The sequence below is a fragment of the Salarias fasciatus genome, assembly GCF_902148845.1.
Source record: "Salarias fasciatus chromosome 7 unlocalized genomic scaffold, fSalaFa1.1 super_scaffold_4, whole genome shotgun sequence".
Taxonomy (NCBI): Eukaryota; Metazoa; Chordata; class Actinopteri; order Blenniiformes; family Blenniidae; genus Salarias; species Salarias fasciatus.
The window spans coordinates 16,326,302-16,343,507 of record NW_021941229.1 but is presented as its reverse complement, the minus strand read 5'-3'; the positions used below and the strand labels follow the sequence as shown (position 1 = coordinate 16,343,507).

At 40.5% G+C, this 17,206-nt stretch overlaps 2 protein-coding genes across 4 annotated transcripts in view; both read right to left on the bottom strand.

The window, feature by feature from the left end:
* pdlim5b (PDZ and LIM domain 5b) overlaps positions 1 to 1,167 on the bottom strand; it is a 33,319-nt gene extending 32,152 nt beyond the window's left edge. For all 3 annotated transcript variants that reach the window (XM_030084929.1, XM_030084931.1, XM_030084932.1), the window contains exon 1: positions 1,036 to 1,167. The gene's annotated coding sequence lies outside the window, so the exon portion shown is untranslated. The remainder of the gene's footprint in view (positions 1 to 1,035) is intronic.
* A 7,565-nt stretch (positions 1,168 to 8,732) lies between these two features.
* On the bottom strand, positions 8,733 to 15,967 carry opn4xa (opsin 4xa). The gene is made up of 8 exons (XM_030084897.1): positions 15,828 to 15,967; positions 12,183 to 12,316; positions 11,790 to 11,993; positions 11,516 to 11,687; positions 9,955 to 10,116; positions 9,597 to 9,704; positions 9,334 to 9,508; positions 8,733 to 8,885 (listed from the first exon to the last, which is right to left on the bottom strand). Exons 1-8 carry the CDS (start codon positions 15,959 to 15,961, stop codon positions 8,733 to 8,735), a joined length of 1,242 nt encoding a protein of 413 aa, XP_029940757.1. The 5' UTR covers positions 15,962 to 15,967.
* Between the last annotated feature and the right edge of the window lie 1,239 nt (positions 15,968 to 17,206).

Genomic DNA, 17,206 nt, shown 5'->3' with positions numbered 1-17,206 from the left:
CAGACAAGTGCATTGACCTCTGTGGTTGTAGACAAATGTTCAGACTGTTCCCTCCAAGATTACCGCCCCCAGAGAATCCAACACAATTAGGTCACCTGCATTGATCACAGCCTAGGTGTTTCTCACCGCCCTGACCTCCACGCCCTTTCCAGCACACACACGTCACTGTAGTTGCGTCAACTCCTGTTTGCCTGAGCCTGTGCCTGTGTCTGAGCGTTACGAAGTGGAAAAAAGAAAACCGCCTCTGAGTTTTGGTGAGAGTAACAAGCATGATGCTGCATATTTCAAGTCTGACATGTCATTGTCATCTCTCAGTGCCTCAAGCTGTTGACTAACGTCATGTAGGGTGAGCTGACTCATGTGCGTACCTTGACTTGTTTACTGTTCACAAAACACATTTTATGTAAATCATTTTTATATTAACAAAGATTAATTCTGATATTTGAATAATAACTTCCCATTCTTATTAGAAAACCACATGCTACAGTATTAAAAACAACTGTTTCAAAGTGAAAAACATTGTTTAATACACTCATCTAACCAACTGTCAGTGGAACATCTTGTTCTAATTTTTGTGCTGAACACTTTTGATCTTTTTTTTTTATACAACATATTAACATTTCACATGTCTAACTCCTTTAAAAGAACAAACATATGAGCACACTGGGAAGTAATAATGGCTTGCCATGAGGTTAGAGTTTGCAGTCTGTGCACTGCCTGTTGACTTTGGATGAGGAACAGTAGAAATAAAGCTGAGCCTCATCTGTGGGTGTGACATTGAACACATGTCTGACACGATCACTCCGCTTTCACCTGGGCTTTGAGTCTGTGTGCAACTCCATCAAAACTCAGCTGTGACCACAAAGTCTCAGAAACATCAGCTTCACGGAACAAAAACGAATCGTTAATTCTTAATAATCAGAAAGTAAACACTTTCAACACTTGCCGTGTGATTTCCAGCATGTTTCAGTTTGGAGTTTTTGAGAAACGCGGAGGTGAAATAAAGAGACGATGTGGAGCAGCTCCGGGACTCACCTCGCTTCGAGAAGCCGGGTTTGTGTTGAGAGGGAGAGAGAGAGAGAGAGAGAGAGACAAGCGTGACTTTACTCCGTCGGTTCTCCGGTTGGAAGAAGTGGACTGAGCGGAACTGGGACTTCCGCATATAAGCCAGCCCATCGCCCCGCCGGGAGGAGGGCTCAGGGCGGCCGCGTGAAGCCGCTCCGAGGGGGCGACCCGCCGGGAGGAGGGAGGCAGGCTCGGACCTGTCCCACCGGAGCACCGGGAGAACACTCCCAGTGTGGTCCGGCTTTCTGTTAACACCAACCCTCTTCTGTATTTAATGTGAAAAGAAAATGCAATTCATTCAACTTGACTAGAGCAATGTTGTTTTCTGTTTCATTTATGATACTGATTTCTAAAGTGACTTTTATACTATTGACTGTCCAAGACAGACTAATTTAGGAATAATGAAGCATGGCTTCACCTTCTTCAGGGTCAGCAACACCAGATGACCTATAGGGGCAAAGGCAGGATGCACCTGGATACCAGGTTAGTCCCACAAAACTCACCTTTTTCACACCATTCTATGGTCACCAGCTAACTCGATATGCATGGGCTTTTGACAGGCCCACAATTGAACTCTCAATCTTCCTGCTATTACTCAAGATTGCTGACAACTCCTCCACCTCTAGGACACCTACAATGGGGGAAATAAGTATTGAACGCATTAACTGTTTTGTCATTACATTTATTTCCAAAGATGCAATTCATGTGACATTTCTTCCAGACACTGGTATTAACTCAAATAATCCACACATGAAAAGAAATCACAACATTCAAATCCATAAATAGTGATTATGTGGAATTAAGTGCAATAACACAGGAAAAAAGTATTGAACACACCATGGGAAAGCTGTATAGTTTGTCAAGGAAAGGCACCATACCATCTCACACCTGAAAGTAATTAGTCTTTGTACTTCCTATAAGTGCAAACCAACATCAGCTGGGTTAGTGCTAATTGATGGCCCTATAAACAGGTTGTTTTTTCACCAAGTAGTCAAACAAGACACATCTCATGATGGGTAAAAGCAAGGAGCTCTCTCAAGACCTTCGCAGCCTGATTGTTGCTCAGCATCAGAATGGAACTGGTTACAGACTTATCTCAAAGAATCTGAGTATTCCAGTAAGCACCGTTGGGGCCATTATCCGCAAGTGGAAGAAGCATCACCTTATCATCAACAGGCCGCGCACAGGAGCTCCTCGCAAGATTTCTGACCAGGGAGTCAGAAAGATGGTCAGAAGAGTTCTCAAAGAGCCAAGGACCACCCGGAAAGCACTCCAGCAAGACATGGAGGCAGCAGGTACAAGTGTTACAGAGAAAACGATAGGCAATGCACTCCACCGCCATGGCCTCTATGGACGCTCAGCCCGCAAGACTCCGTTCCTCAAAAAAAGACATGTTGAAGCTCGTCTAAAGTTTGCTAAACAGCATCTGGATAAGCCTGTGGAATACTGGGAGAATGTTGTCTGGTCAGATGAGACCAAAATTGAACTTTTTGGCTGTCATACTACACACCATGTTTGGAGGAGAAATGGCACTGCACATCACCCAAATAACACTATACCAACAGTGAAGTTTGGTGGTGGAAACATCATGGCATGGGGTTGTTTCTCATCTCGTGGTACTGGCAGACTTCATATAATTGAAGGAGCAATGAATGGAAACATCTATCGGCAAATTCTTGAGATGAACCTCCTGCCATCCACCAGGATGATGAAGATGAGACGGGGCTGGACCTTTCAACAGGACAACGATCCGAAGCACACGGCAAAGTTGACTCTCGAATGGTTTAAAAAAAAGAAAATCAATGTGTTAGAATGGCCCAGTCAATCACCTGACTTAAATCCGATCGAACATTTGTGGAAAGAACTAAAGATAAGGGTTCACCAGAGGGCACCAAAGAATATTCAGGATTTGAAGACAATCTGTGCGGAGGAATGGGCAAAAATCACACCTGAGCAGTGTGGGCGATTAGTTCATACATACAAGCGTCTGGAAGCAGTCATTGCAAACAAAGGCTTCTCCACAAAGTATTAAACGAGTCTCAGATAGTGTGTTCAATACTTTTTTCCTGTGTTATTGCACTTAATTCCACATAATCACTATTTATGGATTTGAATGTTGTGATTTCTTTTCATGTGTGGATTATTTGAGTTAATACCAGTGTCTGGAAGAAATGTCACATGAATTGCATCTTTGGAAATAAATGTAATGACAAAACAGTTAATGCGTTCAATACTTATTTCCCCCATTGTAAATAAACAATTCAGTTTTTTACATACAAGATATGAGGAGACTTTGAGTGACCTTGAAGTATTTCAAGGACAAGTGTCCTCTTTATGAAAGTCAACATTCACCCCGGCTTGATTGAACAAATATGAAAAGAGAAGTGAAAATGTGTACTCAGTCACAGTAACACCACTTGATTTGCACTCAATCACAGGTATATCTACAGTTATTACCATTTTAAAGTGAACTTCAGAAGGACAAATGCATATTTAATCATTTCTAGCAATACAACATTTTCTATATGTAGGACTGAAAGGTTCTAAAATCCTGTCGCCACATCCTATGCACACTACTAAATCTTGCTGTCCTGAATTATGATCTGGAATGAGCCCACCACATTTCTTATTTACAGTCTTGCTTAATTCCACGTGTAGAGTGACGAGATCAGATGTGCTATCTTTATGTATTTTAACTTAAACGCACCACTGCAGCTTTTATAGGGAGTAAGATACGTTAAACCAACGGGTTTGTTTCTCATGATGTGGTCTTTGAATTTCTCAAATCAAATTCTCAAATAAGGTCTGTTCTTAGCTGATGGGATGCGAATGCATTTTGCATAGTTTTTATAGTGTAAATTCAGTACATTATAATATATTATGTTTTCTGAACGTCAAACCAGGATGCAATATATTGAAAAACTGAAAAGATACTGTTTAAAACTGGCATGTATTTCCTTGTCAGACAGCTTTATTTCCCATAAAACAAAAATTAATGAAGTGTAAATGTGCATTTATGTTATCAGCCTTGGAAAAAACGTTTCTCTCTCTTTGAAACCAAAACATCAAAAAGCTGTAAATACCTTGAAACTGTTTACTTTATATTGGACCAGCAAACTGTCAGGTTACCTGAATTTATATGGGCGATACTCTGATGTAAGAGGAGAGGTATTTGAGCACCTGCCAGGCCATCAGCTATCCTTCCTCCATCAGCCGACTGTGACGTAACACATTCCTCTGAATACCTCCAGTTTTCAGGTCTGACATGAAGCATGCAGTAAAAATTCAACTACTGATGTTCGTGTTGAACAAAGTGCACTGTGACACTGCCTGTTATTTTCTTACGAAAACATATTTAAGTTACTAGATAATTTTCTTCTTTTGTTTGTTTTTTCCACTAACTATGAATCTCTGTTAGTTATTTTTGCTTCACTAGTCCATATACTCTGCAATCCATCCAGTTCTGTTATGTTTAGTTTAGTTTAGTTTAGGGTCACAGAGTGTTGGAGTCAGTCCCAGGTGACATTCTGGACAGGTCAACAGTCCATCACAGGGGAAACACAGTCAGTCACACGCTCACATTTGCAGCATGTACCGCCAATTTAGGGTCACTAATTAACTTGTATGGATTTTGATGGACTGGAGTTCACTCACAAAGAAAACCTGAAAATTATAGACTGGCTTAAAGCAACAGCTCTGACAACTCAGTGTGTAGTGCTATTAATTAACTGTTCAGGACCCGCAGCACCCTGTACTGAAGAGTACAACTACACTGAATACAACGTGTACAGAATATAAGTTTCTCCACCACTGCAACTCAAGTTTGCATGTACAGCCACACTCCAAAAACATGCATGTGAGGCTGAGTTCATGATTGTATTTTTGAAATGATCTAATTGGTGTTGTGGCATTCATGCCATGCAGGCCCCTGGTGCCTCGAGATCAGTGTGGAAAAGGGCTGCTCTGCCCTCTTGTGGTCTGAAAAGAAATGGCAAGCTGCAACAGAGGCGATGCCAAAAGTCATTAGAACCGACGCCTTTACCAAAAGTTGTACCTGTTGAAGTGAGAGCAGTGAAGAGAGGCAACACCAGGGTAAAGTCTTTCAAATACTGCAGCGGCTTGTGTCACAAACGTTTAATAAAGCAGTCCTGAATCACTCCTCCTACTCCTCTTGGAGGCCGGTGTGGTATGAAGTCAAGAGTTCATATTCAAACATTAGATCAAAGAGGACTGGTCGAGGACAGTTTCAATATGTGTGAAAAGAATGGTGGTGATGAGCAGGTTCCTGTGTCACTGACATTCATGAGAAACGAGCCGAGAAGCGCTTGAGTCATGTCTCAGAATCAAGCAACAAGAAAAGGTAAGACATTCTTCTTTCAGTTGTCGCTGTCTTCCTCCTTACAAGATGAATCATTGTTTGCTAAACTGTGTGGCTTTGTATGAATCAAAGTGTTATAACTGAATAATTACTGTTGCTTGTCGCTGTCAGTGTTTAACTGCTGTTCACAAAGGATTATTCCATGCAATGACAAATGTTGCACGATGAGATTAATTCCTAATCAGATAATCAATTCTAATTCTGTAAATATGACATCTACTGCAAAGATTTACAACAAATATTATGCAAGTGAAATTCACAACCTCCCCAACTGATCTGCTCCCATGGTGAGTCCCATGATAGGCTGATTCACTCTGAATGGGAACATTTTAAAATGTTTTTAAATGTATATTAAATAATAAGAAATGCCAGCATCAAGTGTTCTTGTGCTCGTGTACAGTATGTGTTTTGTAACATTCTTATGGATGGAAATCTCATTCCACTATATTCTCTGATTTGATGTCTTAAATTGCAGCATCTGTAATATTTTGGTAGATGGGCACATATCAAAATGCATCACTACTAGTTTACTGCAGCCAGGAAAGCTACACTATCAGATGCTTGCATGTCGGTCAGCTGGTTATTCTTTGAGTTACATGTAAGCCAAGTCAATATCATGCTTGTGAGCTGACTGGAAGCCCAGCAGCAAAATCCCCTCATGCAAAGCTGTTGAATGACTGATGTGTATTAGTTCTTTATGTAACATTGTGTTGCATACCTTTAGCTAATCTGGCTCAGAACGCTGCTTTTAAAATTCTGAAATTATTGTTCAAAGATGATTTGGAAAGGAAACATTGCAATTTTTTTTTCAGTTCAAAAGGAGCAATCATTCAGAATCAGTCAGAACAGGCATAGTCCAGCAGAGAAACCCTTGATTATTGAGTCATTCTCAAAAGATCCATAACATTAAAGGACATATGGTCAGAGCGGCTGTGCATATGGGAAAGCTGCCCTGCTTTTTAATCTATAATGGGATATCTGTTGGAAGCAGTGCCTCTCTTTTTCACTGTGATCATAATTCTTTGACTCCACTCATTGCTGTAAATGAAGCACAGATACTGACAGATACAAAAAAAATGTTTGCTGAAGTAATTCCAGCCAAATATACTGATCTGTTTCTTGACAGCACCTGTGAATGGATCTACCAGTGATCATTCTACCAGATGATTTCTCTTCTGCAAGCGTTTACCTGTAAGGAATAATGTAAAATCGGTGGAGAGAATGTTGATAATGAAAGTGCTAAGTGCATGTATAAAACATGTAGGATTCTATTAAATGGCAGCATTCACGTCGCCTCTCATGAAAATTCAATTAGGTCAAAATTTATTCTGTCTCAGTTGTTGATTAAAACACTGGCAACCTGACGACAGTGAAAACCTGTTTTTTTGGATTTTAGAATGACATTTACAGGGATGCTCTCACAAGTAGAAAATTAGAATTAGACTATAATTAAGTACGTTTTCTTTAAAATAAAGCCACAAAAATATAAAAACGGTTTCCAAGAGTACTCCGAAGCTTGTCAAGAACTTTATGCAAACAAAGCAAATACACCCCCCAAAAAATAAAATAAAATAAATAAGCAAAATAAGCAGTGCATTAAACATTGTTGCTGTTGCAGTTACATTACTAAAAAAAGAAAAGAAAAAAAAAAACATGGTACAGAAAAGTGCATCTGCTGGTAGTGGTATGAACAAATGATGATAACAATGCTGAGCGTCACGTTGACTCTTGGAATTTAACATCTCAGCGCACGGTGCATCCAGGCTGAGTAGCAAAAAAACGTTCTTCTTTTTATCAAAAATATAAATCACCTGTCCCAAAATAGTTACTGTGAATGAAAGCCTGGAGTTTCACAAAAAGTATTTTGAATCTGACAAAGATCCAACTGGCTGGGATGAAAAACAGTTTATTTCAAAGCTGCTGTGAGTGTGCCGACATCGCTGTCTTCTCCGTCTGGGGTCGATGATCACATCACTAAAGTGCCTGAAGTCATGATACAGCACACAATGTTAATAAACTACAAACATGATGTTTAACAATGTCGAATACATTATAATCAGTCCTACAATCACTGAAACCCATCGTAGAGCCAAAGAACGTGTTAAAAGTGCATCACAGACGGCACATTTATATGAAATGTCTTGCTGAAAGCTCACCTTTGGAATAAAGTAAACAAATGAATGAGTGAATCTGACCACACAGTGAGCCTGGTTGGTTTGGGGTGCAGTATTTATTATTTTGCTTTGTAACTGATTGGTGGCTTTAATGTATTTTGAACTCAGGTCTTATATCTATGAGATTAAGATATAATATTGGCGTTTTATCTTCACTTGTAGCCTGAACTGCAGATTTGTAGATCACAATGTCATCCACCCATCCATCCGTCCAGCACATCCTGCACACCTTTTGGTTTAGTCATCCATCAGCTGTAGAAAACATATATTTATGGGCAGTTTGAGGAAACCAGAGGATCTAGGGAAAAACCCCACACATGTACTGGGAGAACATGCAAACTCCATACAGACACACCCTCAAGCCCAACATCGATCTGGGGATACCTGTGAGTGCAAACGCAACAAAAACCTCTGTGACAAATTACAGTCAAGAAAAAAACAGTAAAGAGCTACTGAGAGAGTTTAGCTCAGGATTCTTGTGACTCTACTTTGTGTGAGCGTCGCTCAGCCACAACAGTTACACAAATGCAACCTTTAGCTTCCCGGTGTTGGAGGAAAGAAAAAAATACATGTGCACAGATTTTTAAGAGCTGAGCAGAACAGTCCAAGGGCTGCACCGAGCAACAGTTCTCTATTTTTGCTTTGTGCACTTTGTTTTCCTCACAAAAGCCGTGGTCGAACTGGCCTTCCTTTGAAGCCGTTGTGACAATGGCGTGTTGCACATACAGCGTTGTCCACAGAGTCTGGTTGGCAGAGGCCATGTGACTCACTCCTCTCCTTCTGCTTCTGCGCTTGGTTTTCGTCAGTCTCTTCACATTCAACCTCTTTCTCTTGATCATGTTCTTCTTTGTTCTGTTGATTGCAGTTTTCTACGTTCCCCTTCTCTCCCCTGATACAGGCCAAGGACATTTCTCTGTCAGGCTCAGGTAACAGATTATGTTCACTGCTGTTCAGTGGATCTTGCTCTGAGATGGCAATCTACAACAGAATTGAAAAAAACAAAACAAAAAAAAAAACAGAATCAACAATGCTATGAAAGCAGGATATAGCGATCATTTTGAAATCTTTTGACGTCAAGGTAGCATGACAGTAAAAATGACTGTAATTATGAACACCTACCTTACCTGTTCCTGGCAGTGGATTCCCTTTTCTTTGTTCTGTTTCGTCAATAATTCGCACTCTTTGTCCCGCAGAGCTCCAAGGGAATAACTGGACCTCAAACAATTACTCTGGTCGATGGGATCCAGCTCCACATCGCTCCAAACCTGCTGCAATTAATTATATCAAGGTATTACTTGACTTAAATAACATACAATTCTTGCTTTCAGAACGCTACATAATGACACTATATGGCAACTGCTATTGATTGAAAGATGCTTTATGTGAGAAATTGTTTATTGATTCCAAGGTAAAGATGTGTCTTGCAAACCCAGCGAAAAATATTTTTTTCAAGGCGCTGTAAAGACAGTAATGTTGTCTTGTTGGAAACCTTGGCACAAGTGTGTGTACACTTCTGAATGAAACGCAGCATCGAGCCCCCTTTTTCACAACAAAGCAACAGAATGGCAGCAAGAGTTCTTGTGCAACAGCAATGTTAAAAATATGGATAGATATTACTAGAGAGGACTATTTTAACATTTGATTTACATCGGTATTAATACCTTTGATCGTGTTGATCGAACTGAAATTGTTTGAACTGTGGTGCTGCACACTCACTGTGTCTGTTGTCGACATTGAGGACACTCGCTGGAACTTGGTTTTGGAGACTGAGGACTGCCTGCTCAGCATAGAGTCCCTGAAGGAGGACTCGCTGTGTGACACCGATATGCAGTTCCTCCTGGGGGGCTGAGCAAGGAAGTGCAGACAGGGTATTTTTTCTGCTAAGATGTCTCTGTTGAGAAAACGTTGCTCTCTTAATGAGGACACTTGATTCCCCATTTCACATGGAGCTTCACGGTGGTGAGGCTGACTGCGCTCACCTGTACTTGGAGTGAATGATGGCGTAGATGAAAGGGTTATAGATAGCCGATGCCTTGGCTATTACAGCAGGAACAGCTTTGGAATAGGGATTGAGGATGTTTCCGTATCTGAAAGAGGACAAATGTGAAAAGGAGACGTCTCCAGAATGCGACTCGCTACCGGTACTATCATCTGAACTTATTGTATAGTCTTTCGTCAAGTTATATGACACTATATACTTTCAGATGTGGCATGTGACTCATGATCCATGACTGGAATGAATTCCACAATGTAAGCTAGGCTCTGACAAATTGTAAACGCACATGTGATGCTGTCATTTAATCATAGAGAACCCAGCTCATCATACTGTATATTTACCCAGCCCAGGCGATGAGGGTGACACATGCATAGGGCGACCAGGAAAGCACAAACACTATGATGACCACAAAGGCTATCTTGGCCAGTTTCCATTCAGTCTTGATGGACTGCTGCTGGATCAGGGTTGACTTCCTCACCTGAGACCCCAGCTTCTCCACATCTCTGTGAGGACACACAAAAAAAGGAATATTTCAAAGCTCATTTGAAGATTTTTTTCAGACACCACCACGTGACGATGATACCTACATTTTTTATAAATTCCCTTTTTGCACACAGAGCTTCCGTAGTTTCAGTATTCATAAGACTAACTTCTACATGGTCAAATAAAGAACACTAAGGTCAACATTGTGGTTCAGTCCTCACAGTGTGACGGTTTTGCTTGCATACCGTTGAGTAACGTTGCCTGCAGGCATCACTTCCAAGTCAGCATGTGATGCTGAAAGTAGGGGTTTGCTGTAATTTTTTTGGCCATTTTTCCACTGCCTGAGAGAGAACTGGGTGATTTTGGCAGTTTTTCAGCCAACAGTGAGTTTCAGTTGCCAGGAAGCTTGTGATTCTGTGCTGTTTATCAGGGCTGAGGGGAGATTCCCAATCCCATTAGGTCAATATGTGGAATTTGAACTTGGGGCAAAATTGAGAACCAGCTCTTCCGGTTTCAACATGGTTGCCTTGCTTTATTGTTTATTTTTTTTAACTTGACTGTGATTCGGCTCTGTTGTTCACACTGTTGCCTGTGGGTTTGTGGTTACGTTGTTGTTCTGCATAAAATACAACAGAATGTTTTCATTCATATTTAAAATGAACTTTCCATTTTTTTATTTCTGATATGCAATGTTGTGATCAACTGGAATAACTCTCATGTAACTTTAATTTATAAATCCAGAGCTCTCAGTTCACTGGGGACCACCATAATGTAGCCCACCTGGGCATTCAAGGCTGCAGAAAAGCTGCTCCACATGCTTATAGTGCGACTGCGCTCTTCCTAAGGGCTTTATTTAGTTTACTACATTATGTTTATTTACACTTTGATAAATAATTATTTTCTGTTGTATAATAATGTAATGTTATTTCTAAACAACAGAAACAATTGACAATGTCTTTTTTGTCTGCATGTGCCCAGGACTGAATAAGAGGCTGCAGATCTGCCGATCCTTTGTGGGATGTTCAATGTTCGAGGCCGATCCTGAAATAGGGAGCAGCTGCAGACAGCTCAAGGGTAAATTTTCAAACATATAACAGCTACCAAGGAAGGACACTAATGCATATGGGGAGAAAGTGACAGGATCTGAGAACAGACAGAACATATGTGATTCATACTAAAGAATCTCAGCATTACCGGGTGATATGAAGCCTTTTCATGGCGTAACTGTTCTCACAAATATTGCTTTGAAAATTTTACCTTGCCTATTTTATATACTGCGTCAGAAATATTGAGTTTGATATAGTGCTATAGGTACTGTGGTGGTCAGATGGAAGATTTTTTAACATGAGCTTTAAATGATGGCAATTAATTCTTACACATTCACCAATGTTCGTGTTTTTGTTGTTTCTTTGCGTTTACCTGCTTGCATGGCGAATTGCCAGGAACATGCACAGATAACAGTAGGATATGATTCCCAGGGGAATGAAGAAAACGAAGCAGCACAGCATCAGAGTGTAACTTTTATTGGCTGGAGTCGACGTCACGTAGTCCCAAGTGCAGGAGGTCATCAGGCCCTCTGGGATATATGAACCTTTAGAGGCAGAGAAAAAAGTCAGATAAGAGAAAAGTTCCACAAATATGAGATGCACTAGGCTTTAAAAGAACATAATGCGCAAGACTGTAAATCTCTTACTCCACCCCAAAAGTGGTGCGAGGCTCCACGACAGTGAATACAGCCAGACGAGGGCGATGATGAGACAGGTGCGTCTCATGGAGGTCCACTGAATGGCCTGCAGAGGCTTGGTGATGACGATGTAGCGGTCCACAGAGATGGCCAGCAGGTTTATCATTGACGTGATTCCAAATAGAGCGCCGCAGAAGGCATATATTTTGCAGCCTGTGAAGAAAGAGGAAAGCATTTCATTGTCAAAGTTCTTCAGAGGAGTTGAAATTTTAAAATGCAACATCTTAGAAATAGAGGTACTGCATTTCACACCATTCAAAAATGGTTCACGTTACACCGCACTACGAGGAGATGTATATACACAACATGTATGCTTCCAGTTTTGGTTATTGTATTAAATACCTGTTTCGCCAAAAATCCAACCTTTATAAAGAGAGTTAACAAAGAAGATGGGCGACTGTGTGATCGCCATGAGGAAATCGCTGACAGCCAGATTCATGATGAAAAAGTTGGGGGGCGTCCTCAGCTTCTTGTCGCTGAAACACACGAAGAAGTAAAACATAAAAAAAGATGAAGCTTCAGTCTGAATACTATTGTTATTCTGCAACTGCTCTTAGTTCAACATCTGATTAAAGATGATCTGAAAAAAAAAACAAGCTTGAAAATACCAGAATGTAGCTCATATCAAGACAATCACAAAATGATATCTATAATTCACTGCGAACACGTCATTGTTTTTTTTTTTTTTTTCCTGTTGGACTCCCTCAAGGATTCATTGTGCCAAACAAAACCTTTTAGCCTGCGGTTCAGAGGCCGTCTGAGACGATGACAGCCGGCTCTGCCGTCTCTGCAGCCGCAGTCAGTGAGACAGTAAACGCTGGCCGTTCATCTCAAGAGGTCAACGATTCAATTAGAAATGATCTTCAAACTCAGATGCATCGTAGAAAAAAATATCCCTGTCTGAAATTCTTTTCAGTAGTACACAGTGTGACAAAATGAGAACGTCACAGACAAACCTATCAGTGAAACAAATGCACTAAAACAACATGACATCTGTATTTGTGACTTAAACTGAACCAACAATAATTCTAAGAAGTGAAATTGAATGGATTCATTTAAATATTTGTTTTAGCCATCCATCATCATCATCATCATCATCATCATCATCATCATCATGCGGCGCAGCTCCTCTGCTTGAACCAAAAATGAACCACACAAGATATGAATTGTAGCCGCGGGCAGACACGAAACGTAGCCGAAGCAGCAACACATGTTTTTTTTTTTCTTTTTCTTTCTGTGGTCCATGTTATTTTATGTCATTTCTAATGTGCTGCTGTCATAATCCTGCAACGCACACTGACATGCACACCTTTTATCAGCAGTAATGAGTGTGAAACCAGAGGTTATTCCTGCGCCCACATGAGATATTTGAACACCATTTTCTGAGGATGGGAGGGAGGACAGATGGTCACATTGTAATGCATGATAATGGTGTTTACCCAGCATCGCTCTGCTGTTTGCATGTCACAGCTCACGGCCGCCCTCTGAATGCTGTTTGATAACACTTTGTAAATCACGGACGGATCCCAGGAGGTGGTGCGTCAAGTCCTCACGTGGGGATTTTCTCTGGTGAAATGCCAGCATAACCCAAATGTGGTTTTAGCTTTTGTGAATTGTTGGACCCAGAATATTAATAACTATTCATAAAAAACCTTTGAGGTATCAGTGTAATCACTGGCAATAGCACTGTCATCGTTTTCAAAGTAATAATAGAGATAGAGATGTAGAATTTGAGCTGACTTGAATTATTTGTATGAAATTTTGTTTCTATACAAAGCCCTATCAGCTCTGTCAGAACTGGCAGCCTCTGGGTATTGTCTTCCTGCCCACCTTCCATTAAAAGATGAGCGCTGACTTGCTCACTCACTTCCCCGGCAGATAAGTTGGAGTGTGTTTGTGTGTCCTCAACAAGTGTGACCAGAGGAGAGATTGAGTGATGCAGCATCGGAGATAGCCGTGCATAGAGGTGCATCACCAAGATGCTGGACCTTAATGCAAAAAGCATGTCAGACCTGGAGGTTTTATCTGGCACTTTGCCTTGTATTCAGCTGCAAAAAAAAAAAGAAAACAATATATAGATATATATCCAGGAGTGGTTGTAGTGTGACATTCCAGCTGTTGCTTCTGCAATTGAAAAGATTTAATGACTCTTTAAGGTTTTATGGTTTTGGAAATGTCTTGAATACAAAGTTAATGTTTTTTTTTTTTATTTGCTTTATTTGAAAAAGCTGAACAGAAAAGAAGCACGAGGTTTCAAGTTTGGTTTAGTCCCTGATTGCAATCAGTGTTTGCAGTCTTGTTTTTAATTGGATCAAAGCAAGTATAGGTTAATAAATTGATGGTATTTCATTAGCAAATGTTGTTTTACTTATTATTTTAAAAATGCACTCTGGGTGTATGAATTTGTGTTTTTTTTTTTTTTAAAGTTTGTTAACTGCACTGAATCATATGAGATCCACTCAGTCATTCAGACATGAATATTAAGCTTTTGCCCACAGCAATGTCAAAAATGGGAGTCAGAGCCGGCATCATCATCGTGCGAGACTCTGCCAGCTCTTGTCTTCAGATTTTAACACCAAGTGATTGCTGTCGCGAGTTGCTCTTTGGCATGGAATTAATTAGGCAGCGTAGGACTATTATAGGGCTTCATCTTAGGGCATGTCACTACTAGTTATAAGGTTTGAAAAGAAGCGACATGGTTGGATTTCTGTCCATGAGAGCAAATTACTTGTTGACTTGCAACTAAGTTTTTTTCTTGCGGTCAGCCCGAGAATCCAGATGGTTGCGCCACATGTTAGCCGATTGCATGACCTCAAACTGCACCGCTGTCGCTGAAACTTGCTTTGCACTCTTGATGTGATCAGGGTGGGTCAGCATTTACAGTGTGCGAGTAAAGGAGAAGCTAACTTAATGATTGAATTCATGCATTGATTTATCCAGTACAGTCAAAAAATCACTGAGCTGCTTCCTGGTATTGAATCCCTGCAGGCTACTGTGAAGACCTTTTTGCCTGCACTTGTGGCAGCTGTGCTTTTTACTGCAAAAATAAACTGAAACACTGTACTGTGAGGCATTAAAGCTTTATCGCATCGCCTACTTGAAGTGACCACTTCTACACACCATTTCAGAGTCAGTCTCTGTTTGCTTTTACGTGCGCTGTGTTAGATGTACTGTAGAATGTATTGCATTAATGCAAGCAGACGTCTCAGATGTGCTATCTGATAATGTAATGTGCCACAAAAAGGCCTGTTTATTGCGTGCTCTGATTAACAAAACAGTCCTCGGGCAAAAGGCTTCTGTCAACTGACTGGTTTTACAGTGACGCTCTGTTTCCTAACAAACTGTGCTCTGATGCTCAACTCCCTCGATATTAGGACCGCGTCAGAAATAGAAATATTGCTGAAACTCACTGGAAGTCATTGCTTCATTTAACGATTATATCTATTGATTTACTGCAATAAGACTTGATGCATTATTCCAATCAGGGCTGGAAGGGAGTTGAGATCCATCCCAGTCAACACGTGGTGAACGAGGGGGTCTATGGGTAATGCTTTGCAAAAATGTCTTTAGATTATGTGTCAGGAGGCCAGGTTCTGGTTAGACGTGATGTTAACTTTTAACTATTTCATGTCTGAAATGTGTAGAGCATCTTTATAAAATGTGTACAATATGTGAAACAACATTATACAATTCTCAGAAAATTAGATAATGAACCATGTTTTTGTTTTTTTGTTATTTCACGTCCATTTTCAGTATTATCCATCTAATTCAGGGCTGGTGGGAATAGAAATCATCCTCACCTAGAATGCAGCAAAAAGGCAGAATACACCAGGGACAGACCATTGGGTAATCACAGCACAAACACCAAGAGACAGACACACACTCATATTCAGCCCTCCGAACAATTTAGAGATGCATACCCAGTATGCATGTTGATAAAACACAGTTAAGCTCATCGCTCAACAAGAGTTTCGAAAAGCTGCTCACCAGAAAAAGGCGTACATGACCAAGGCGTTCCCAGTGACTCCCACCGTCCCGATCACCAGCACAAAGAAGGCAACGATGTAGTGAGCGTGGGCCTGAACGTCCACCTGTCGATAGAATCCGTGTTCCACGTCCATTTCCGTCCCTGCAGCCCCACACACATGAGAATCAGACGCTTGCTTATGCACAGCGGTGACATTCATACAAACCCAATCCGTGGCCCTCTGACCCAGCAGGCGCTGCATTATGCACAAGTACTCGTCACGATTAACAATTTAAATATCTGGAGGGGGAAATATAGAGAGATGTGATTTTGTATAGCATCTAACACTGCGCCTTTCTTTAGACACCATCCTCCCTGCTATTCCATCCAGCTGAATCGCTTAACTCGCTGTCATGTGAATTTATTTGTTATTCATCGGTGCTTTAGAGTTTATAGAGAGTTCAGCATGAACTTCCTGCTGGCAGTTAAACAAAATCAGTCTAAAAAACTGTAGATATTTACCCTCAGTTGAAGCATTAACTTTGATTATTTTACGACAAAATTGTTATTATTTACAGAAATGTCTGTATTTTCCTCTGCATGCATCACTGTATCACAAGTTTACTTACTTCTGGGAATTTTTCCAGGAATATATAGAGTGTGCCTGGTTAGCTGGACACTGGATTTCAACAAAGTTTGTTATGAAAAGTTGTGATTTTACACAATGGGAGTAAAAGCCTTTTGGCAGAGAACAATTTGTTAAGTTTGCAGGTGGATTAAACTCCTTCACAGTCAGTTTTGAAGTCACGGCCAGTCGCAGAGTGTTGCTCATGGGAAGCAAACTACTGAAAAAACTCATTTCACAACAATTATTTCATGCTCTGTAATAAAACTTTCACTTGACTGCACTGAGGTGAAACGTCTGAGCTAACATTGAAGGATTAAAATGACGATCTAAATATCAACTTTTCCTGTAATTTTCAGGTTTGCTCATGTCTCTGCCTTGCCCAGACCATCTGCTCCCAGATTTTGGATGAACTTTTTCTGCTTTGTCAGCTACAATATGTTAAAAATGTATTTTAAAAAAAAGGCTAACAGCTGTTCAGATTTTTGTCTACTTTTTTCTGTTCGTATCTCAGTATGTCCCGGATTACGGCCGATATGGTGCAAAACATCTTTTTTTTTCCACAAAGCCTGACTTTTGGAAAGAGAATCCCTTCATGCTCCATCAGCTTAAAACTTTATTCAGAGTTCACTTTTTTTTTTTTTTTTTGGACTCAAATACCCCAAAAAGTCTCTCGCTTTACCTTATACGAAGAAAAGACATGACAGATTAAAAGTGTGCGCACATTTTCTACAGTTTTTTTCTTTTGAACAACGCGTTTAAGCTTATCGAAAG

Coding starts and splice junctions, on each gene's coding strand:
- opn4xa (XM_030084897.1), bottom strand. CDS start 15,961: ATGGACGTGGAACACGGATTCTATCGACAGGTGGACGTTCAGGCCCAC. Junction 9,705..9,954: donor ACCCTCATCGCCTGGGCTGG/GTAAATATACAG, acceptor GTCCTCTTTCAG/ATACGGAAACATCCTCAATC. Junction 8,886..9,333: donor CAATGTCGACAACAGACACA/GTGAGTGTGCAG, acceptor AATTAATTGCAG/CAGGTTTGGAGCGATGTGGA.